We start from the raw sequence: 24,311 nt of genomic DNA, 5'->3' as shown, positions 1-24,311 counted from the left end.
ATTCGACGGATAAACCGAATATTAGTTCGGTTAAATTAATTATATATTTTAAAAAAAGCTCTTTAATTATTTTAAAAAATACGGAATTGATATATTAACGGACGGATCTTTTAAAGCTAAGCTTATAAATTTAGTACTACCGGCCGATCTTATATATTAATAGGACCGACCGGCAGAACCGATTTCGGAAACCTGAAAGGAGGATATTCTATACTTTTCTTAAAAATAAACAGTCGAAAAACCGCCGTCTAAGCGAGAAACACCCGGTCTCCGTACGGAGCAATCGTCCGCGACACTATAAAGCATTTTAAAACTAACGTTTAATCCCGAAGTTTTAAACATTTTAAACTTAACGTCTAACCCTAAATTCCTAAGCACCTAAGCGTCGCAAGACGTTATCCTTTTTCCTTCTCCGACTCCGATACCGCCGGATTAAACGGCACGATTATCTGGTTTAGCGTATATTACGGAATACGATATCCCTTTAAGCCGAGCTATTTATAACGGTAAAATCGATTAAAATAAGGTCATTACCTTTTTAAAGATATAGAAGAAGGAAAAGAATTATACCGATAAGCTGTACGATATCTTTTACGATAAAATATAAATATTTATCGGAATATGCCGACGGCTAGATATATTAAAAGATTAATATTATATAATCTTTTTAAATATTCTTTCCGGCTATGCGGAGGTATTTTATTTTAATTATATTAAACTTAAAAAAAAATAAAACGAAATATATTATTTAATAAATTCGTATTTTAATATAATAATAAATTATATATAATATTTTACGGATTAAATAATAACTTTTTTTATATAAATAAAAAGTAAGAACGCCGAGAAATAACTTATTAAGGCTTTAAAAATCCTGCTAAATAAGCTCTAGCTCGTATAACGAGCCTTCGGAAAAGGATTTAAAAGAGAGATCGCTTTTTATACCTTCGTTATAAAAGCTTATTAAGAAGTTCCGAAACTTTTATTAACTTTTATTTATTAAAAGCTAATATATAAAGCGTTATTTTTAAACCTTCGCGTATTATTAAATATAATAGCGGACTAAAAAATCTCGGAATAATACTTAATAAAGAAATTATATCGAAACTTAGCTATAAATATATATTTAATTAATAAACGGTTTATAAATAACTGTACGAAAAGAAACCGACTAACCTACGGCAATAAATTACCGTATAATAGCCGACTACTAGGATAAGAAAGGATCTAGCGATCCGCCGGCACTTTCCGACTAAAACTACCGTATAAGAATCGGAAGTTCGAACGAGGAACTTGCTAAATTTATTATAAATAAGGCTATTAATTAATAAATTATTTAATTAAAGAATAGTTCCGAATAAGGAATTAATATTTTTAAGCGTATAATAATATTAAATAAGGCCTTTTTTTTAAAAAATAAGTACGAAACGTTCGTTTAAAATTAGAAAAAGGATAAAAAAAAGCTAGAAAATAACGAAAAGGAGTACGAGTACCTCGATTTAAAAAATATATAATAAAATATTATTTATTTAATAAACGCCACGTTTTATTACCGGCTTATTAACGAGGATATTTATTCGGAAATTATTATATAAACCGATTAATTTAATCTTAATAACTTATATAATTAGACTTATTAAAAAGAGCTTTAAGATATTGGCGTCGCTTTATTTTTAATAATTAGAAAGCCTTAAATAAAAGCTTATATATAAAAGAATTTAGACGTATAAATCGATTAAATTTTAAAAAGCGTCGAAATTAAATTCAAAAATTTAAAACTTATTTCATTAATTAAAATAATTAATATACGGAACTTATTAAAAATAATAAAGTATTATATTTTAAATATTATAACCTTTTTTTTATTTTTATTATATAACGCCGATTAGTTTAAAACGTATTATAATAATATTTTTAATTTTATTATATAAAAGAACGGCGAGATACTTTTTATAATTAAAAAATAAGGATATCTGTTCTTTAATACCGGCCGTATAAAAATAACGTTATATTTTATCGAAGGATAGTTTCGATACCTTTATTAATGTTTTAAACACCTTCGTATAAAGAAGTTCTATACTTTTTTAAAAAACGCCGGCTACGATAATATCGACCTTATTATTTTTAATAAGATTTAAAAGTTTTATTCTTAATATTAAACGTATAATCCGGTATTATAAAGATTTAAATTCTCGTTATAAAACGAATACGATTTTAATTACGAGATTATTATAAACGTTATTTATATTAATAAATAAAACGTATTTTACGTAATCGATTCGAATACGTCTTTTTAAACGGTTATATTTTTATATTCGCTTAGCGTATAAAATATTTAAAATACTTTTTATAAGTATTAAATATATATATATTAGGGACTTTTTAATTATATTTCGTATAATCCGGGTATATACTTTTAAAAAGAATTTTAAAATTATATATAAATAATAAGAATTATTTATAAATAAATACTTATCGAAGCTTATTAAATAATAAATAAAGTTAAATAAACGTACGTTCCGTTACGTAGAGCCTTCGATATTTTATAAAAAGATTACGGTTATTATATAGATATTAAAATAATATTTTAAATAATAATTAAAGCTTTAAATAATACGGCTAGCTCCGATAGCTTAGTTCCTATTTTGCTCGTATTTAAAATATACCTTCGTATCGATGGGAACTTATTATCGTTATTAAAGATCTAAGCACGAGGAAAAGCCGTACGGAAAATAATAAAGATGCTTCGGAAGATACGTATAAATATCGATATTTACCGAGCTTTAAATACTCGGAATAGACTAGCTATTTATAATATCTTAACTTTCCCGCTCCGGAGTAAAGTTCTAGTTTAGCGGGAAAAAGAAGGATAAACCGGACTATATAAAATAATAATTATTAAAAATCGTACGATCCGAGTAAACACCCCAGACGGTTTAAAAGCCTTTTGAGTAACCTAAATCAAGCCGTATTACCGGGAAGAGGCTGAAGAACCGCGTAACGAGCCGGATATATAACTAGATCCGGAATAACCGGTAGGTACCTCAGATACTAAACCGATAGCCGAGGAAATTATAGTAACTCCTGTATAACGCGGCCGAAGACGACCTAAAAAATATCTATTCCGGAATGCTCGAGCTGTTATATTCCTTATTTAAAAGGAATAAGAGAATTACGACCTAGTAATTAAGCTTTGATAAAACGGGGTTATTACCTTGTCCGGATACCTGTTCTAAGAGTCCGATATAGAAGAGATTAATAATCTTATTATACGAGAGGTTTTCGAATTTATTCGATTTAACCAGAATAAGTATACCGGCCGGAGAATTTTTAAAACACGGCTTATACGAGAGATTAAAGGTAAAATTATAAAGTTATACGAGAAATCTAGGCTCGTAGTATAAAGCTATAGAGATATAGAAAAGGAGGCTATTTTAACCTAGTTACCGATAATCCAGCGGATGAGCTAAAGATTCCTTTTAACCCTCGGACCGACCTTAATCCGAGACTTTAACGTACGAAACGAGTTATACAATATTATATAGGCGTATACTTAATTATATAATAAATTAAACCGATTAATTTATATATATTTATTAATAAAATTAAAGACTTAATACTTTAAAAAAACGTTATTTTAAATTATATTACTTTTATACGAACTAATAGAATTAGAATTTTATTAATTTAAAACGTATTATAATTATTATATATAAAATTTAAAAATAACTATATTAATATATAATACTTATTTATTATTTATTATAAAAAGACCGGATATTTTCGATATTATAATAATATAAATCGACGATACGTTTAACTTCGTTATAGCCTCCTTTTTTAAAAAAGAAAAAAAAAGCTAATAAAGGAATAATTCTATATAAAACTAAAAAGTATTTTAATCGAAAATACGCCGATCGAGTTTAATAAAAGTAAGATTCGATTAAAATTATATAATATTTTTTTCGAATAAAAAAGATAGATTAATTAATTAAAATTTATTAACCTAAAAATTATTAATAAAAGTTAGTAATACGTTTTTTAATATACGAGAGAGGCATATTTCGTATCTATTTATTAATTAGAGATAGCGTATAACCTATTTACCGCTGCTTAAATATAAACCTTAAAGGATAAGGATATTAAAAACCTAAATATACGGATTAATTAATAGATTTAGAATTAGATACGTAGCTTAAGATATATCCCGTTTAACTTTTATTATATAAAAATATATATTTTTATTAACGGCTCGTTTGTAAATAACGAGGACCTAACTTCTTAATTCGGATATTTAATTTTATTAAGCTAAAAGATTTATTATATAAAAAATAAATTCTAAATTTAAAATAATATTATTTATTAGAGCTCGATTAAATATAAAAAAGTTATTAAGAGCGTATTAATTAATAAATTATATAATATAACCTCCGGTATAAATAGCGGTATTATATTAAGTATTATATTTAAAAGAATTATATAAATATTAGGATTTTAAAATATTTCGATAATTTTTTATATAAACTCGAGATTATTTTATAATTACTTAATTAAGCTAGGTATAATAAACGAAAAGAGGCTTATAATTAATATTATATCTTTTTAAGAATTATATAAAAAAAGGAGATATTAAAGGTTTATTATATTAATAATAGAAATAATCCGGTAAATGCTTTTATTAAAATATCCTCGAATAAGGCCCTCGAATAGCTAGTTTTAACGAATAGCCTTATTATATATACGGAAACGTATATTAAAAAACTAAACTCGTACGGCGAGTAATTAAAAAAGAAAAGATATAAAAAAAGAAAGAGATTTTTTTATTAATCCTTTTTTATATAATTATTACCGATATATTTTATTTATTAGGTATTATATAAAAGTTAAAAAAAGAACCGTAATATATTATAACTTAAACGGGTAATGTAATAAAAATAATTATATAAAAACGTTATTTATATATATATAAAAATTATTTACTTTATTTATTATTAATTTATTATTATACGACTATTACTTTAACTTTATTACTACTTTTATTCTCGTTATTATTAGGATTAAAGTTTACGAATTATAAGCTATAATACGAATACCGGTTATTATGCGAAGCTTAAATATATGAAGTATAAACGCCGTCCTAATATCCGTCGAAACGAATATATTTACGGAATAAAATATAAGACTAGACGTACCGATTATTATAAACGCTATTAATATTACCGTGCGATTAAACGAGAACCGTATAGAAATAACTTTCGTAACGAATAATACGAGCGAATAAGCGGCGAATATTGTTATTTATTAGTACGCGTATCTCGATATCGCGGCTCGGTAAGTTATAAACGCGAACTTCCTTATTTTATTATATAAAGTTAATAAACGTTAAAAATTAAAAAAGAAATAAGATATTATACGTTAATATAAAGTATAAGTATAATTTATTAATTTTAAACCGAAAAAGTCGGTAGCGTTATTTAACATTAATTACGATCGATTATATTAATAACGATAACGCCGAAAGGATTAACGATTTATTAATTAAATATCGCGCGAATATATATATATATATTTACGAATATATATATAAATATATAATTTATTTTCGTATAATATTTTAAAAAAGAAAGTATATATATATATATATAAAAAGAATTTATATTATACGAATTATTTATATATAAAAGAATATTTATTTATAAAACTACTTTTATTAATCTTTTATAAAATATAATATATTAAGATATATAATAGTCCCCCTATTACTATTACTATTTTCGAACGAATAACTAGAATAACTAATCGAGTAAACTTGCCACCTAGCTAAAATAACGTTAAGAAGGTATAGTATCACCTATACGGTTTAAGTAGGTACCTAATACCGAATTAAAATAACCTAACCGTACGAAACCCTCGTAGAGGGAAGACTCGTATCTAAAAGGGGGAACAGGCTAATTTTATTATTAAAATAAAAAACTACTAGTATTAAAATAGCTAGAACTAAAACTATCTATATTATTTTAAAAAGGGTACTACGTACCTACGCGTACGAACCCCTTTCCTATTTTATTAAGAGGGGTATATAATGCCTCTCGTAGCTCGTATTAAAAATAAATATAAATAATAGAATAAGAACGATTAAACCTCGATTAAAACCGGAACCACTGTACGTACGAGAGCCTATTTAACACTTTATATAATACTTTTTAAAATATTATATATTAAAAATAAAAAAACTTTCTTTTAAAAAGCGTTTAACGTAAAGTTTAAAGAATAAACCGAATACTACTTCGGTTAAATTAACCGTATATTTTAAAAAGAGCTCTCTTATTACCTCGAAAGAAACGGAGTTAATATACCGGTAGACGAATCCTTTAAAAGCAAGCTCGCACGACTGGTATTACCGGCCGCTCCCGTATACTAACAGGACCGACCGGCAGAACCGACTCCGAAAACCCGAAAAAGGATATTCCACACTCTTCCCGAGAATAAATAGTTAAATAACCGCCGCCTAAGCGAGAAACACCCGGTCTCCGTACGGAGCAATCGTCCGCGATACCACGGGATATCTTAGGCTCGACAGCCTACCCTGGATTCCTAAATACCTAAGCGTTATAAGATATCGTCCCTTTTCCTTCCCCGACTCCGGTACTACCGGACTAGACTATACGATTATTTAATCTAGCGTACGTTACGGAGTACGATATCCCTTTAAGCCGAGCTATTTATAACGGTAAAATCGACTAGAATAAGGTTATTATTTTTTCGAAAATATAAAAAAAAAAAATTATACCGGTAAACCGTATAATATCTTTTATAATAAAGTACGGATATTTATTAAAACGTGCCGACGGCTAGATATTCCGGAAGACTAGTACTATATAATCTTCCCGGATATTCTTTTCGGCCGTGTAAAAGCATTCTATCTTAACTATATTAAACTCGAAAAGAGATAAGACGAGATATATCACCTTATAAACTCGTACTTTAATATAATAATAAATTACGTATAATATTTTACGGACTAAATAATAACTTCTTTTATATAAATAAAAAATAAAAACGCCGAGAAATAATTTATTAAAGTTTTAAAAATCTTATTAAATAAGCTTTAACTCGTATAATAAACCTTTAAAAAAGGATTTAAAAAAGAGATCGCTTTTTATACTTTAATCGTACGAGCCTACCGAGGAATTCCGGAGCTTATACCGGCTTTTATTAATTAAAAATTAACGTGCGAAGCGTTATTTTTAAACCTTCGCGTATTATTAAATATAATAACGGATTAAAAGTTATTGAAATAATATTTAACGGAGGAATTATATCGAAACCTAGCTATAAATACGTACTTAATTAATAAATAGTTTATAAATAACCGTATAAAAAAACCTACTAACTTATAATAATAAATTACTATATAATAACCGACTATGAAAACAAGATAAGAATTAACGACTTATAAATATATTATAACCTAAGCTATCGTATAAAAATCGGTAGTTCGAATAAAAAACCTGCCGAATTTATTATAAATAAAACTATTAATTAATAAATTACCTAGCCGAAAAACGAACCCGTATAATAACTTAATATTTTTAAATATATAATAATATTAAATAAGAACTCTTTACTTAAAACCAATACAAAGATTTCGTTTAAAATTAAAAAAGGAAAAAAAAAAGAGCTAAAAAATAACGAAAAAGAGTACGACTACCTTAATTTAAAAAACGCACGATAAAATATTATTTACTTAACGAACGCCGCGTTTTATTACCGGCTTATTAATAAGGATATCTATTCTTTAGAAATTACCGTATAAGCTGACTAATTTAATCTTAATAGCCCGTATAACTAAACTTATTAAAAAGAGCTTTAAGATACCGGCGCCGCCTTATTTTTAATAATTAAAAAGCCTTAAATAAAGGCCTACGTACGAAAGAACCTAGACATATAAATCGATTAAACCTTAAAAAGCGCCGAGATTAAATTCGGAAGCTTAAAACTTATTTCGTCGATTAAAATAATTAATATATAAAACTAATTAAAAATAATTAAATATTATATCTTAAATATTATAACCCTTTGTTATTTATATTATATAATACCGACCGGCTTAAAACGTATTATAATAATATTTTTAATCTTATCGTATAAAAAAACGGCGAAATACTCTTTATAATTAAAAAATAGGGATATCTATTCTTTAATACCGGCCGTATAAAAATAACGTTATATTTTACCGAAAAATAGCTTCGATACTTCTACTAACGTTTTAAACACCCTTATATAAAGAAGCTTTATACTCTCTTAAAAAACGCCGGCCACGATAACGTCGACCCTATTATTCTTAACGAAATTTAAAAGTTCTACTCTTAATATTAAACATACGATCCGGCGTTATAAAGATTTAAATTCTCGTTATAAAATAAATATAACTTTAATTACGAAATTATTATAAACATCGTTTATATTAACGAATAAAACATACTTTATATAATTAATACGAATATATCCTTTTAAGCGGCTATATTTTTATATTCGCTTAGTATATAAAACACTTAAAATACCCTCTATAAATACTAAATATACGTATATTAAAGACCCTTTAACTATATCTCGCATAATCCGGGTATATACTTTTAAAAAGAGTTTCGAAATTACGTATAAATAATAAGAATTACCTATAAATAAATACTTATCGAAACTCATTAAATAATAATTAAAATTAAATAAATATATATTCCGTTATATAAAACCTTCGATATCCTATAAAAAAATCTTAATTATTATATAAATATTAAAATAATACTTTAAATAATAATTAAAACATTAAACGATACGGCTAGCTTTAATAATTTAATACTTACACTGCTTATATTCGAAATATACCCCCTTATTAACGAGAACTTACTACCGTTATTAAAGATTTAAGCACGAAGAGAAGCCGTATAAAAAATAATAAAGATATTTCGAAAAATACGTGCGGACGTCGAGATTCACCGAGCTCTAAATACTTAAAACGGACCGGCTATCCATAATATCTTAATACTCCCGCTCCGGAGCGAAGTTTTAATTTAGCGAGAAAAAAAAAGATAAACTAAATTATATAAAATAATAATTATTAAAAATTATATAATCCGAGTAAATACCTTAAATAGTTTAAAAGCTTTTCGAATAATTTAAATTAAGCCGTATTATTAAGAGGAAGCCGGAGAATTATACGACTAACTGGAATTACAAGCATATCCGGAATAGCCGGTAAATACCTTAAATACCGAACTAATAATCGAGGAAATTACGGTAGTTCCGGTACGCCGTAGCCGGGAACGACCGAAAAGACACCTATTCCGGAACGTTCGAGCCGCCGTATTCTTTACTTAAAAGGAATAGGAGAACTACGACCTAGCGGTAAAACTCCGACAAGACGGGGTTATTACCTCGTCCGGATACCCGTTCTAAGAGTCTAACGCGGAGGAGATTAATAACCTCGCCGTATAAAGAGTTTTCGAATTCATCCGATTCGACCCGGGCAAGCACACCGGCCGGAAGATCTTTAAGACCCGGCTAGTACGAGAGATTAAGGGTAAAACTACGAAGCTATACGAGAAGTCTAGGCTCGTAGTACAGGGCTACGAAGATATATATCTTTACCGACGGCTCGTTCGCGAACAACGAAGACTTGACTTCCTAACTTAGATACCTAATCTTATTAGGCTAGGAGATGAATTATACGAAGGACTAGTTCGAAATCTAAAGCAATATTATCCACTGGAGCTCGACTAAATATAAAAGAGTCACACGGAGCGTATTAGTTAGCGAACTATACGGCACGACTTCCGGTGTGGATAGCGGTATCGCACTAAGCACTACGCTTAAGAGAATTATACGAACCTTAAGATTTTAAAATATACTAATAACCCTCTATATAAATTCGAAATCTTTTTATAACTACTTAATTAAGCTAGGTATAATAAATAAAAAGAGGCTTATAATCGATATTATATCCCTTTAAGAGTCGTACGAAAAAAAAGAGATCTTATAAATTTATTATATCGATAATAAAGATAACCCGATAAACGCCTTTACTAAAGTATCTTTAAATAAGGCCCTCGAGTAAATAGTCTTAATAAATAGCCTTACCGTATATATAAAAGCGTATATCGAAAAGCTAGACTCGCACGTCCCCGATAAGGTATAACGTATCGCGATATACGATAGCACCTCTATTATTATTACTATTTTTAAACCGTTTTTTTTAATTTATAATAAGAAATAATATATATTAATATATAATAAGTTCTTTTATTATTATTATTATTATTAAACGATTAAAATAATTAATTAAGGGGATTTATTATTTAATAAAATTAATATTAAAAAGGTATAATATTACTTATACGGCTTAAGTAAGTAAAATAACGTGCTAAAAAAACACGTACGCACCACTAATATTAGAAATCTTATCTTATTATCTTTTCTTTCTTTTTAACTTCCTTTTATTATAACTTCGTTAATTTAATATAAATATTACCGAATTTAGCCGTATCTTAACCGTAGATCGCAAGCTAAATAGCGATTTCTCTTCCTACGTAATTACGGCTATTACCGCGCTCTCGATTACCGGTGTGCTAAGGAGGGTTATTATAAACGCGTTCGGCACGTGTCGGCTAGTAACTATTAATAACTTCGTAAAGCGTTTTATTTAATGAAAATTACCGAAAAGGAAGCAGGGTTCTAGCCGACGTCGTAAATTATTAACACGGTAAGAGCGCTATTTAGTTTAATTAGTACGCCGGAAGCCCCGTGCTATTTAGAAAGAGCTCTGTTTAGATATAAATATTATGTTAAGATCGAAACCGCGCTCCTTTTTTATTAATACTATACGCCGTAACTTTTATAAATAGAAGGTTAATTGTTAGCGCGTTGCGAAGCGTATCTTTTTAACGAAAAAAAACGCTAAAGAACGGCTCGCGTTTTGCCGTTATTAATCCTCGCCGACGCGTATAAAATAGTTGCTACTTTATTTCTTTTTAAACGAATATACTATTTAAAACGCACTGTACATATTAAGTTAATAAGTCTTTCGGTATAGTATAGAACGTTTCTAAAAAGACTTTATAAGCCCGTAGAATTATTCCAAGCTTCGAATTAGTATTATGGTATAAGTAATAGTGTGGTAGAAAGAAAGAAAGGCCGGGACCAGCCCCTTTATCTTCTACCGGGGAAACCCCGACTCTCTTGCCGGCGGCTTTATTTCTATCCGGTATATTAAGGTTCTCGAGGTTGCCCTCCTTCTTTTTTATAAGCCTAGTAACCCTTTTATATAGGATAACGCGCGTATTTATCGCGGTAACGCCGTAAAAGAGTTCCTCGAATCGAAGGGTATATAAATTATTTAATAGCCGGTATATTTACTTAATTTAAACCTTATTAAATACGTATAAAAAGCTTTTAAGTCGAAAATATACGAAATCGAGCCTCGTTTTTAATATCTAAAAGAGAATATAACCGACGAGAAATATACGAAGGAAATAATTAAAATAGCGTGGGCTTTAATAAATCTTACTTTAATATTACGGCTATTACATTCTATCCCGCGTCGCATTACTATTATACGTCGCGTAAAAGGCTAATATAATTACTATTAATATTTAATTAATTACGGTTCGAATAAAGTAAATTATATAAAAGTAGCTATTAAAATGGCGGTATTATTAGTATTTAAAAAAAGGTGGTGATAACGAGGGAAATCGGCCAATGGTGGTGCGTGCGTATTTTATTAGACACTAATTTTACCGAATACCGGATTAGCGTAACCTATTCGTACGAAACCCTTGAGAAGAGAAGGCCCGTATTTAAAAAAGGGAATAAGCTAATTCTATTACTAAAATAAAAAACTGCTAGTGTTAAAATAATAAGAACTAATGTTTTTTATATTATTTTAAAAAAGGTGCTACGTACCTATGCGCACGAACCCTTTTTTAGTTTTATTAAAAGGGGCATATAATACCCCTCGCAGCTCGTATTAAAAATAAATATAAATAATAGAATATAGTAATATAACTTCGATTAAACTCGGAACCCACTTATATATACGTATAAAAGCTTATTTAATAATTATTTATTAATTAATACGAAATTATAAATCTAGTCTTTAAAAGAGAAGTTAAAGCTTATAAGGCTTTAAAAGAAGCGAAGGGTATAAATTAACTCGAATTCGAAATTCGCATTAATTAAAAAAATATAACGTATAAGGGAGGGGCTAGACTAGGTTAAAATTAAAGAATCGGATTCTAAAATATCTATTGTATCTATAGTCGAAAGCGATTATATTATAGTTTAAAGTTAAAAGAATAGTGGCCATTTAAAGTTAATGGTCGATTTCCGCGTTCTATTTTAATGAGGTGTCGGTTATGAGGTAACATACGTTATAAATAAATAGGTTACAAGTTCGGTTACCGGGGGATTAAATGAGTATAAATGCTATATGAAAGGGTCATGGGAGAATATCGAACGAATCCTAGCTAAAATTATGAGCTGAGTACTGATGGCTATTCGTCCTTACGTCTATCTAACTACCTAGTTTATATAAAAGGCTGTCGAGCAGACCAAAAGGGTCCCATCAATCAAGCAAGAGGGTGTAATCAGTATTCCCGAGATGACTATGCTAAGAAACAGTTACGCCTGAAATCCAATCAGCCCTATTCTTAACATACTTACAACTCTCAACGCAGACATCCAAATCTCTGGGGGCTGGCTACTTCGAGTTGTCGTTGTGACGTGTCAGCCGGCCTTCGTGGGGACAGCTGGCCGCCGGGCCGATACGGGCTGATCCGCTCACAGATATATTTGCACCAGACGCTACGTACTTGATTCTCCTCATTCACTCACTACCTATCAAACTCCGCAAGTAAACCACAACTATCGCCACGAACAAAACAAAATGGCATCCAAAACGGCCAAAGTCACCGGTAGAGAACCTTTAGTACGTATATCTGGTCTCTGCATGCCTTGAATTGGTACTGACAGAGAACCCAGGAGAATAAGGACGCAAAGTGGATCAACCTTGAGAAGTAAGCAACTGGTGCTGATTCACCACAAATCATCCGCGCTTTTTCCAGCAGAGCTCGGAGAAGAAGAAAAACTGGCTAAATGGTCGAAGGATCACGTATCGTGACGAGAAAGGCAACCAACGATCCTGGGAAGGCACAAGACGCACCACGAAGCCCGAGGGCAGCACCGTGGACGCCATCCAGATCGTGGCCGTCCTGGAGAAGGCGACGGGGCCCGAGCTGCTGCTGGAGAAGCAGTTCCGCCCGCCCGTCGACAAGATCGTCGTCGAGCTCCCGGCCGGGCTCGTGGACGCCGGCGAGTCGCCCGAGCAGGCCGCCGTGCGCGAGCTCCGGGAGGAGACCGGCTATGTGGGCACGGTCATCCAGGATCGCAGCGGGGGTGCCCGGCCTGTTCTTCATAGTTGTAAGTTACTACTGCTGCTACCCGAAGCATTAGCACTGACACACAATTGCTCGCAGCCCCTGCTTCCTCAAGCTCGTGCAACTACGTGATCCATCTCAAGATCGATCTCAACAACCCCGAGAACCAGAAGCCGAAGGCACAGCTGGAGGACGGCGAGTTTATTGAGTGCTTCTCGGTGCCGCTCAAGGATCTGTACATGGAGTGCCGGGCGTTGGAAACTCAGGGGTACGCCATTGATGGGAAACTCGGTACATTTGCGCCGGGTCTCGAGATGGCCAAAATGTGGCATGTATGAACCCACCCATCCTGTGTGCGATGATCTAGATCCAATGCCTAATTAGAAGATACACGGCTTGACAAATCATCAGGACCTGGACCAAGAAGCCTCTGAAGTAACTGGAACGGAGCTTTACTCCTTCGTGTGAGAACGTGATTCATAAGTGACGACACAAGAGGGCTATGTATAGTGGCTGTGATAGATGTGCATATGCAGGTGACACGACCGAATGTGTTGTTTGTAAGGCACACTCAAAGTCCTGGCAATTGCGGTGTTCGTACCTAAAGTAAGTAAAATCACCTCGCTAAAGTCTGCGTACGCACCACCTGCAGCCGATTTCCAGCACTTTTACTACTATCTTTAAATAGTAATAGCGTAGTTAAATTAGCTGTAAATCGGTTATATTTAGGTTTATTTTAATCGTAATCGTATATATTTTAATAGTGATTATATTAGCCCCTTACGCGCCGTATAGTAGCTATGTAATAAGGAATAAAACGTAATAGCCGGAGTATTATTTCCGGATCTAGTATAGCCCACGCCCTTTTAAGTATCTTTTTTATATACACTTCGTATATTATATTTTCTTTAAGGTATTAAAATTAAGGCTTTATTTTATATATTTTAAGCTTAAAAGCCTTTTATATTTATTTAATAAAGTTTAAATTAAATAAATAAATAAGCTATTAAATCGTCTAAATACTCTTTAATTTAAAGAACTCCTTTACGAGGTTAAATCGATATATACGCGCGTTATCTTATATAAAAGGGTCCCTAAGCTCGTAAAAAAAAGAAGGGCAGCTTTTAAAACCTTAATATACCGGGTAGAAGTGAAGCCGCCGCCTAGAGAGTCGAGATCTCCCCGGTAAAAAATAAGGGGGAGGTCTTAGCCTCTCTATCTCTCTACCACACCACTGCTCACACTATAAAGCTAATCCGAGGCCTGGAATGAGGTTTAAAATTAATTAAGTCCTTTTAGAAGCGTTCTAAGCAGTACCGGAAGACCTAACGGCCCGGTATATACGGTGTATTTTAGATCGTATATTCGTTAAAAAAGAGGTAGAGCATTAACTGTTTTAAACGCGCCGACGAGGACTAATAACGGCAGAAAAAGAGTCTCTCTTTAGCGTTATTATTCGTTAAAAGGATACGCTTCGCAGCGCGCTAATGGCCGATCCTCTTTTTACGTAAGTTACGGCGTGCGGTATCGACGAAGAAAGAGCGTGGTCTAGACCCTAGCATTATATTTATATCTAAGTAGAGCTCCCTCTAAGTAACACGGGGCTTTTAGCGTATTAATTAAAATAAATAACGCTCTTACCGAGTCGATAATCTATAAGGGCGACTAGGTCTCGGCTTTTTTTTTAATGTTTTTCGTTTAATAAAACGCTTTACGAAGTTATTAATAATAACTAGCCGATACGTACTAAACGCGTCGGTAATAGTACGCCTTAATATACCGGCGATAAAAAACGCGGAAATAGCCGTAATAGCTTTAAAAGAGTATTCGCTATTTAATTTATAATTTACGATTAAAATACGACCGAGCTCGTTTAAATTTATATTAATTTAATAAAGTTATAATAAAAGTAAATTAAAAAGAAAGAGAAGATAATAAAATAAGATTTAAAGTGTTAGTGGTGCGTACGTAGACTTTTACGAGGTCACTTTAGCTAAGGTATACGAGACTACTGTGCCAGCGCAATCACAACAATTAGAATTAATCTTCAGTAATAAGATGAAAGAAAAGAGATAAAAAGAACTAGAGGACAGAAGGATAATAGAAACTAAAAAACGGAAGGAGGAAAAAAAGAAGAAGGAAAAAGCCGAGGTCTAGCCCTGTGTCAGGATCGAACCACGAAAATCATACCCTAGAAACACGAGCCTCGAGCATTTTTTTCTAACCGCTGCCTTTTACGCTGGGAATAGGTAAATACCGCAGCAAACACTGAGCCATTGGGCCCCAGTGGCGGTTCGAAGAGCAGCGCTCTATTTAGGCATATGAACACCCTCTCTCACTGCATCGGGCACATTCTCCCCATTCCAGCTTCTACGCATACGTGAATTGATCGATGACATTTGTAATTTGTTAGAGCGATTCTCGGTGGCTGCTTATCTCATGTAGCGGCGCTGCTAGCTCGTCCTTCGCGGCGTCAGCAGGCCTGGCTGGCTGCCACCAAACATCACATTGCATCAGCCACTTGGCTACAAGACAGGCACACCGTCCAGTGGAAAATCCCCTGAGACCTGCAAGTGATGGTAACTGTCAATCGCCTCACTGTGCTCACTAGTCTCTGGTAGAGAACCAATACTTTTGGTGCTCTGTTGAGCTTAATTACGCCAAACTTAGGTGTTGCGTACTCGCTGTCAGTCCTCGAAAAGCCGTCGGTTCCAGGCCGTTTGGTGGCTTCTCATTTTGCCTTAGGAACCAGTCGAGGTGCGTAACTGGTACCAGACCAGCGTTTTGGGTCTCATACTGCTCGGACTGCAATGATGCTCACTCAAAATCAGCAGGGAGGCGCATTGCAGCATCAGATCATATTTTGACTCCCCGTCAATAAGGCAGATGGCTGCCTAGATGTTGGCCTTAACTATGCCGTTGTTCTGCTCTGATTTGATACTCTCCAGAATATGTGGCTTGCTGTCTAGTGCAAGGCATCTGGCGAGGCGCACCCGGTTGCGCCCAAGGCTCCCCCCATAAGGCGAACCTGTTAGGGCTCCCCCATAAAGCTCTCCCACAAGCGCACCACCCAACCCCAATAAGATGTTTCCGCCTCATCCGAAAATGGTTATACCAAAACTGTTTTATGATAATTATAACTTCACTCCCTCTGTTGAGCTCGGCTTGCGCCTTAGCATTTCTTTCCCTTTGTGCCTGTGTCACCTGGGGTAGCTCTCAATGCAGAGGTCGTTGGGACTGTTGCCTCAGGCATCAGCATTGCCGAGTTAGCAGGTCAAGTCGTGGCCGCAGGCTTGAAGATCAAGATACTCTTGGGTGAAATCAAGAACGTGTCCGGAGAGCTTCAGGACCTCCACGGCTATCTCGACTTGATTCATTTGTTAGGCCTTCAACTCCAAGATATCAAACACAACCCTGTGAATCCAAACAGCCCTCTTCAGTCAGCGATTCTTCGATGTAATGCCGCGGCTACAAGTCTTCGCACTCTAGTCGAAGACCTCTCAGCTCAAGTCCAGAAAAGGGGGTTCAGGGGCAAATTGCGGGCTGTCTTACACAAAGATAAGATCAAAAGTATGAAGGAGTGTCTTATCAGTGACGTTGTTTTGCTCTCATATGCGCATCAAGTGTACGTGGTCAAAGCCATCAGTCTATGTTGGAAAAGGGTGAAGGTGTCGCTCTGACTAACACTTTCCCAGCGCACTTCAACAAGCATTACCGGATGTCATTGTGGCCAGGATTGTCGAGAAGCTTTCTCCTCAACTAGAACATGCCATCGTCACCCAAGTAGGCTCAGGAGCACTGCTACCCAATGTCAACCAACACAAGCTAGCGACGACCTGCTCAACCTACTATACTCAGATCAGAATCCCTCACCTTATCGAGTTCACCCGGCAAGTCACTGTCATATCAGGCAGCCGACCGCCGGCTACCCCCGATGGTGGCAGGTGTCGTCCGTTTCAACCTCCCCAATGGAGATTTCCATCATGGTTGTCGTCCGCAATCAAACTTATCCTCGATTGCAGTCAATGGGGTTGGAAGTACCATGTCCGCAATATCACCCGCTTCTCTATCCACTCGGAGATGTATGGTATTGTCTGGGGGATCATGCAGAAGGATTCCCTCCAACAGTTTAGGAAGCTTGTAGAAGGCCGGACTGTTAGTGTCCACGACCGTTTCTATATACCTCCTATGCATGATTCCAATGATTGGCTCAGAGAGAATTCCATGGTCACGGTATGTCAAACCAACCCTCTGTCTCACTTTCTTTGGGTACCGTGATCAACTAACATGCATCATAAGATGGCCATGAGATCATCTTCCTAGGAGATCGTCAACGACCTCACCACTCACAACGTTGAATTCCATGGCCTCGCAAATGTAGGGCCATGGAACAATAACAGCGAGTCCTTCAACATGATACAGAAGGCCTTGCAACACCATGCGCACAATATGCACGTCCTGAGCGTTTGTCTCGCCGCATTTAACGGCGACTACCAGGGCTTTGTGCCCTTGATGCGTTCGCTCCGGTCCGAATGCGTATTCGACGACAGCACCAGCTCCATTCCATGGAGAGCCTACATTGCCCTAAACATCGTCGGTCGTTCTATCATGAGCCAAACCGAAAGTACCTCATGTATAGTACGTTACCTTCTGTCCCAAGAAGGCAGCAACGAGATCATCTTGAAGGGCGGGTTACAGCTTCCACCCGAATCGGGGGTCCCCGAGAACACCGTGTCGCTCCTCATTTTCCAGTTGGCTGTGGCCCTGGTGGCGAGTGTCCTCGTTTATCCGGATAATTACGACATAGGCTGGAGCGACCTGCTACGAGACGTCTTGAGCTCGATATTACTCGAGTCATCAACAGGCGGTAGGGACGCGTCGCCCACGCAAAAGCATGTTTTTGAGACCCTTCCACTCTCAGATATAGTTGCCCAGCTGCATTGTTACGTTCCCTGGACGGTCACTACCGTTGAGTGGGAGGTCGCAGTGCAGGTTCTGTTGCAAACCTTGTTCACCTGCTCGGTTGATCTGACCGAATACGATAGTCACCTGAAGAACAGCAGGTTTGAGATTCTATCCAAGGAGGAGGATACTCCAAATCAGCCACGCTGTCGTCCATTAAGTTGGATTGACGGTCTTCATAACGTGCAGAAAGATGCCCTGGTCTACGGGCCCCGTGCAGAGACTGGAAAATCTGGGTATCGGAATCTACGGACGTGTTCGTAGGAGAGTTCTGGCAAGGGGTCGAGCATCCAAAGCCATTGTACGTTCCTGGAGCTTGGGTGGAGGACATAGGGTAGTCAGGTAAGGGGATATGGCAAATGTTGTGGTCTTTCGATGCTGCAATAGTCGGGGGAGGGGGGGAGGGGGGCTGTTATTCGGCCACCGACACATGTTATTTCTTTTGTTCAGCTGACAATGTCGGCTCATTTGCTACCCATACTCAAATTATACTGATTATGTGATACTGCACCGGTGACTACAGCATGTTGAATCCATATAGAGCGAACACCTCCAAGGGCGCAGGCAATCTCTCATGTCACACACCACAATTTGCATCTCAGTCTGCATTGAATTGATTACCGACGTATGCCAAACAAACCTCACATCGCATGTAGACGCATGCAGTTACTCTCATCTGTTTTTGATTCGGGAGACTTTGGTTTCCTGCTTGTCTGCTTGTCTATGTCTTGGGTGCCTATCTAAACCACAAGCGGTGTAATCTTGGTAGCAGATTTGGACCCCAAATACGGCGTCTCCTTTACAGGCGTGGCATACCACCCCCATCTTGCCCCTTGCCCCCGTACTCCTCCCCTGGTCTGACCTGTGGCCTGAAAAAAGGAGGGGAGAAGGATGCGTACCGCTGTCCCTCGCATGGTTGCATCGTGTCGAGTGGATATTAATGAGGTGTGGTGTGAAGAGGTTTGCTTGGTCTTTGTTTTTTCTGTGTGTTTGTGTCTGCCTTTCAGTCAGATTGGGGGCCGGGTCGGTAGAGTAGCGTAGCAGGGTAAGACATGCATCATCAATCAGGTCTGCGCATCGTGGGGGAAATTCACCTAAGGCTGAGAGAGCTAGCTCAGGCGTGTGTGAGAGATGGATGGTATGCCACCCCAAATGCAAGGGAGGTTCAGGGGTTCGGAGTCGCCGAGAGAGGGGTAGGTAGGTCGGGGTATGTTCATGTTGGGGCGCTGCGACTGCCATGCAGCTCTCGACGCCAACTTCCATTCTCATTGGGCTTACTCACTTATCTCGAAGCAAATACTTACCCCCCCCTCAATCAATCGATCCTTGTGTCTTATCAGAGGGCGACGAGGTAATAGTAATAGTAGAAGAAGGCAACACTTAATCACCCAGAGGCTGACTGCTCCCTTGCATGCATGAGTTGCATGCAGCCCACCCGCGCCCCCGTTCCCCTTTCTGGTCTGACGGGAAGAAGCAATCAAGAATGTTTGACATCCATCCCCTCATTGGTGCCGCATGCAGGTGGTGGCACATCCCTGGGCCCCAAAGGTCAATCTCATGTACGGAAGAACAGCGAGAAGCTATCGAAAACAGCAGGGTGAAGTAACATTCCTTGCATCGATCTGCCCACGACCTGTTGTAGTAGGGCCCCGTGGTAGGACAGCCAATATCGTATCACGAGGGAAGTCGGGGAACCCTTAGGTTAGAGGAGAAAAATGCTCTGTATTGTTTTGAGTTGATTTGCCCATGAGAGGAAGGATAAGCATCCTGCAGTGGAACCAGAATGCACCCAACCCGCTTCCATTATCTCAATCCGTTGAACGCCCGGCTTGATCTTGTTCCTCTTTCCACGTTCCGTACATTAGCACGTGAAACTGTACGTGTACATTCGCAGCACACCCAATTTGATCAATAGAATATATCCGACTGCGGTGTCATAAGCTTGATCGACGTCCAGTCCAGCCTTGATCTGTGAACCCCTTCTCCCCAAGTTGGCAGTAATGGCGTCGTATATCCAAAAATAAGAAGCCAATAATCTCGCTTTATATACTTCAGCGCCCAAAGTCGGGTGACGCTTGAGGGTATCCAGTTAGTAGAATGATTGATCGCTGATCATAATCATGTATGCTCTGCTCGTAGATATGTCTCGTACGGCTGTCGCACTTGACAATGTTGTGAAATAAAAATGAGAGTGTAGCTCATTTAGGCCTTCTCCTTATTGTCCCAGCCCCAGACTTGAGAAAGATACTTCTCCATGTTGACGCGCTTCGTCTTCATCTCGACCATCCAAGGATGCTCGAGCATTCTCCATGGGCTGGCCCGACGCGTGGGCTCCTTCTCAAGACTACAAAGTGGGTTAGCGTACACCAATTGGCAAAGCGTCTGGATGTGAAACTTACCAGCACTCAATGAAGTATTTGAAGCTGTCGCTCCAGAGAATATTGGCATCGGGCTCATCCTTGAGCTTTGGAATTGGTTGCCGCACGATATATGTGAGCAAGTCGATCAAGCCAGCCTTAGGCTGCATCTCAGTCCCATCGGCAGGGAATGGGAAGCGATGCTGTGCCACTTCCAATAGCGTAACTCCTGTGGACCATACATCGCTGGTAATGGTGTAGCTTTGACCCGTGATGCGCTCAGGGGCCATGTAATAACTAGTTCCAATGAAGGTGTTGGCTTCACCCTTGGTACCGAAATCTCCAGAAACACCAAAATCGCAGAGTTTTACGTCTCCGTTCCGACAGATTAAAATGTTGCTGGGCTTGATGTCTCGGTGGATAATCTTCTTGGAGTGTAGATACGTCAAGCCGGCCAGGACACCTTCGGCAATCTTACCAAGTACCTTCTCGCCGGTACGGCCACCTAGGCGTTTGACCTCCTTATATATGCTGTCGAGAGATCCGCCCTCGCAAAACTCCATGGAGATGGATATGGTTGCGGTAGCTGGGTCGACAAAAGCGCCGTAATAGCGGCAGATATGCTCCGAGGCGCATTCTTTGTTGAAGTTGATCTCGCGGACAATTTGTTTCTTCACATCCGGGTCAGGGTTGGTAGTGATGACCTTCAGAGCGAATACCGTCTTTCCGCCCGTCAGCTTACACCGAGTAACCGCACCTCCTGCACCCTCGCCTAGGCTTCCTAGCTCGACGATTCTCTTCTCCAGACTGGCAATTCGCCAGCCATCGTCGTCTAGATCCTCGACATCAGCAGTTCGAGCCTTCTCGAGCGTGAGTTTGTCAAATTGAGCCTCTAAGCCGTGCATGCCGCCATCGCGCTCCATACCAATGCCGCCCTCACCCCTTTCCGAGTATATAGACCCAACAGCTGATACGGGATCGGGCGTGCCTTGTGGCCGCGATCCAATGCCATATTGTGATGCAAAAGACAAGGCAGAGAATTGGGATCCCGCCGATGTGGGGTTGCTTGCCCGGCCATCCATGGGGCCAAAGCTGCCTGATCTCGAGTGTGCCGCACTGCTCTCACTGCCTCCGCTGGCTGATTGTCCCGGTTGGGCGCCGATCTGCCGGGGAGGCTGCTCGTATGGCGTTACTGTGCTGCCCATGGGAGTAGCGAGGTGTAGCGTTGGTAGTGGTGGCCGGCCAACTGGTTTAGCATTGGGCGATGGTGGAATGGCGAGGCCCAGTCTCGGAGTCCGCCCCCCGCCCGACCTGCCGCCGCCGAGGGCAGGTCGAAGAAGAGGAGCTGGCGATGACATGAGGGGAACGGGACTGCTTGTATTAGAGAGGGTCGGCGGGGTCGGGGTTTCGAGCGTTGGGATCGAGCTCTTCATTGTGAAGAGAGAGCTGTTAGCATTCTGTGTCTCAAAGATGTATTCGCGCTGCCGAATCTCTCTCGGCTTTGGGCACCAAGATGTTTGTGCGATAACAAAGGAGGGTGACAGGAAGGACGTTGTGGAAGGAAAGAAAGGGTTCAATTACAGGTTGCGCCCCCGATCCGGAGTTCTCTTGCTCAGGCATTGTGGCACAGTTGTACAGGCGACTCGAAAGCTGCAGGGGAAGCAGCTAGGCACCGTAGCGTCGAGGAAGTTGCGCAGAGGTACAGATTCAGAGTTCGAAGTACTCTGATTGCTGTTGTTTGCCCACCTCGTGCAGCCGTCGCTGAGTGTGATCGGAGACTCGGGGTGTTTGTTCTCGAGGCAGTCAGTAGGACCGAAGCGAAGTTGCGGTGCAGCAATCCTGCCGGCGTAACTGGAAAACAGCTCTTTAAGGTTGGCAGAGACAGATGAAGTGCTTGTTGTACGGCAGCCGAAGCAATATATATATTATTGTTGTGACGTAGAGTATGTTCGGTTGACCGCAGAAGGGCGTTTCTGCGTGAATGTCGCCAAGACCAATCAGGCTCAGCTAACACGATCCGGTCGGTCGGTAGGAAGTGTCAGAGTGTCAGGTTAATAAATCGGGTCAAGTCAAGCAAGCGGTGCCGTCGGTACTGTGTGGATGATGATGATGTATGTATGATTCAAGACAATAAGAGCAATGAGGATAGAAAGCGAGAGCACGAAGAAAACGAATGCAAGTGTATCTTGTCTGGTCTTGAGCAGAAGAACAAGTCTACCTAAAAAGTCTGGAGGGTCGAAAGAGGCAGGTGTCTGTCAACAAGGGAGGACGACGACTGTTGCAGGATGTTCCCGTTAGCCGTGCGTGACCCCCTCCATTTGAGGGAAGGGTTTCTGGTATGTGGGTGAGTGTGGAAGGAGTGGAGAGGGCGCCGGAGCAGGTTTGGGAGGGGGAACGCTCTGAACGCGCCACTACTGGCCCAAGCCGGTCTAGCGATTTAGGTACGTACAGGCACCAGTGCTCAGTGCACCAGTGAGTGCACCCTTGGCCCCAAGGTCGAATGCAGGGATGCCGGCATCAGATCCAGAAATCGGTGCGTGTAGCTTGGGCGTAGGCGCCTAATCTGCAGGAATCAAATCGCAGGGTGGAGGCCACAATGCCAAACCTGACACCTGAGAACATTCGAACCCGGAGGGGGCATTGATTTGATCAATCAGTTGATGATACAGCACTTGAACTACAATTGTACCTGTCATGTTCTGTCAGCCCTCGTTGATGCGACTGACCTGCCCTTCCAAGCATTTGGAACTGGCCTGTGTTCGATGGTCATTTCAATTCAACTTGGAAGAGACAAAGTTGGCAGCCTGCCTCGGACGATAGAGAAGCTGGGGGCTGTTTTCAATGGTGCTCCAACTTGGCCGACGGACCGAAGTGCAACGGGTGCATTAGCGGGGTCGCCAGCAACTGCTATGATTGATGGCCCTAACCCTTCGGTGCTAGGACTGGAATCCGACTGGCACATACCGGCATGTCACTGAATATGGGGAACCAAGTTTGAGACAAGACCTGGCGGCTAACGGTGCTAGGAGCGAAATTCGTAAAATGCGGGAAACGGCTGATGAGACGATCAGATGCTGATGAGTCTGATGAAGCCATGTTTGCTGCACTCGCCGGTGGTACTACATACGCCTGTAGCCAACCACTCGGATCACATCAACACACCCATCAATTGACATAAGTTGCTTGTATCTATGTAGGTGTCGCCTTGCCATTTTCTGCGAACCTCGCAGCCGCCACTCCTGGCCAAATCCAGTAGATATGCCACCCCCAACCCGATCCAGCCAAAGGTGACCATGTGTGCTTCGAGGAGACGTCGAGAGGCGGCCATTGATAGGCAATATGTATGGTAAGCCTGCACAGGATGCATTCCGCCCTCACTTCCATCTCCACCGCTGCATGCTACCACATCGTGCTGCCAGACTCGCCGCCTTGGCGCTGATCATATGGGTTTGTCCCAGCAGCAGCAGCAGCAGCAGCAGCAGCGGTATGATGACGAAAGGAAATGATGAATTGACAGAGCGGTACAGTAGGTATGGTAGATTAAGCTGACGGATGAGTAAGA

At 38.5% G+C, this 24,311-nt stretch overlaps 3 protein-coding genes across 3 annotated transcripts; 2 read left to right on the top strand and 1 right to left on the bottom strand.

Moving 5' to 3' along the window:
- Positions 1 to 12,940: 12,940 nt before the first annotated feature.
- On the top strand, positions 12,941 to 13,768 carry PG994_003902 (Adp-ribose pyrophosphatase; the record flags this gene model as incomplete). Its single annotated transcript, XM_066855311.1, has 3 exons — positions 12,941 to 12,982; positions 13,122 to 13,473; positions 13,530 to 13,768. The coding sequence occupies 3 exons, from the start codon at positions 12,941 to 12,943 to the stop codon at positions 13,766 to 13,768; spliced, it is 633 nt and encodes a 210-aa protein (XP_066719589.1).
- Positions 13,769 to 16,535: 2,767 nt separating this feature from the next.
- On the top strand, positions 16,536 to 18,656 carry PG994_003901 (Ankyrin repeat-containing protein; the record flags this gene model as incomplete). The annotated part of the gene is made up of 4 exons (XM_066855310.1): positions 16,536 to 16,538; positions 16,607 to 17,055; positions 17,126 to 17,663; positions 17,754 to 18,656. 4 exons carry the CDS (start codon positions 16,536 to 16,538, stop codon positions 18,654 to 18,656), a joined length of 1,893 nt encoding a protein of 630 aa, XP_066719588.1.
- Positions 18,657 to 20,594: 1,938 nt separating this feature from the next.
- On the bottom strand, positions 20,595 to 22,182 carry PG994_003900 (uncharacterized protein; the record flags this gene model as incomplete). Its single annotated transcript, XM_066855309.1, has 2 exons — positions 20,595 to 20,736; positions 20,792 to 22,182. The coding sequence occupies 2 exons, from the start codon at positions 22,180 to 22,182 to the stop codon at positions 20,595 to 20,597; spliced, it is 1,533 nt and encodes a 510-aa protein (XP_066719587.1).
- Positions 22,183 to 24,311: the final 2,129 nt, after the last annotated feature.

Source organism: Apiospora phragmitis, assembly GCF_038363925.1.
Source record: "Apiospora phragmitis strain CBS 135458 chromosome Unknown utg000004l:1.0-3135199.0:1.0-3139288.0, whole genome shotgun sequence".
In the NCBI taxonomy this organism is placed as follows: domain Eukaryota; kingdom Fungi; phylum Ascomycota; class Sordariomycetes; order Amphisphaeriales; family Apiosporaceae; genus Apiospora; species Apiospora phragmitis.
The sequence above is the reverse complement of the archived record's forward strand: the minus strand, read 5'-3'. Positions and strand labels throughout refer to the sequence as shown.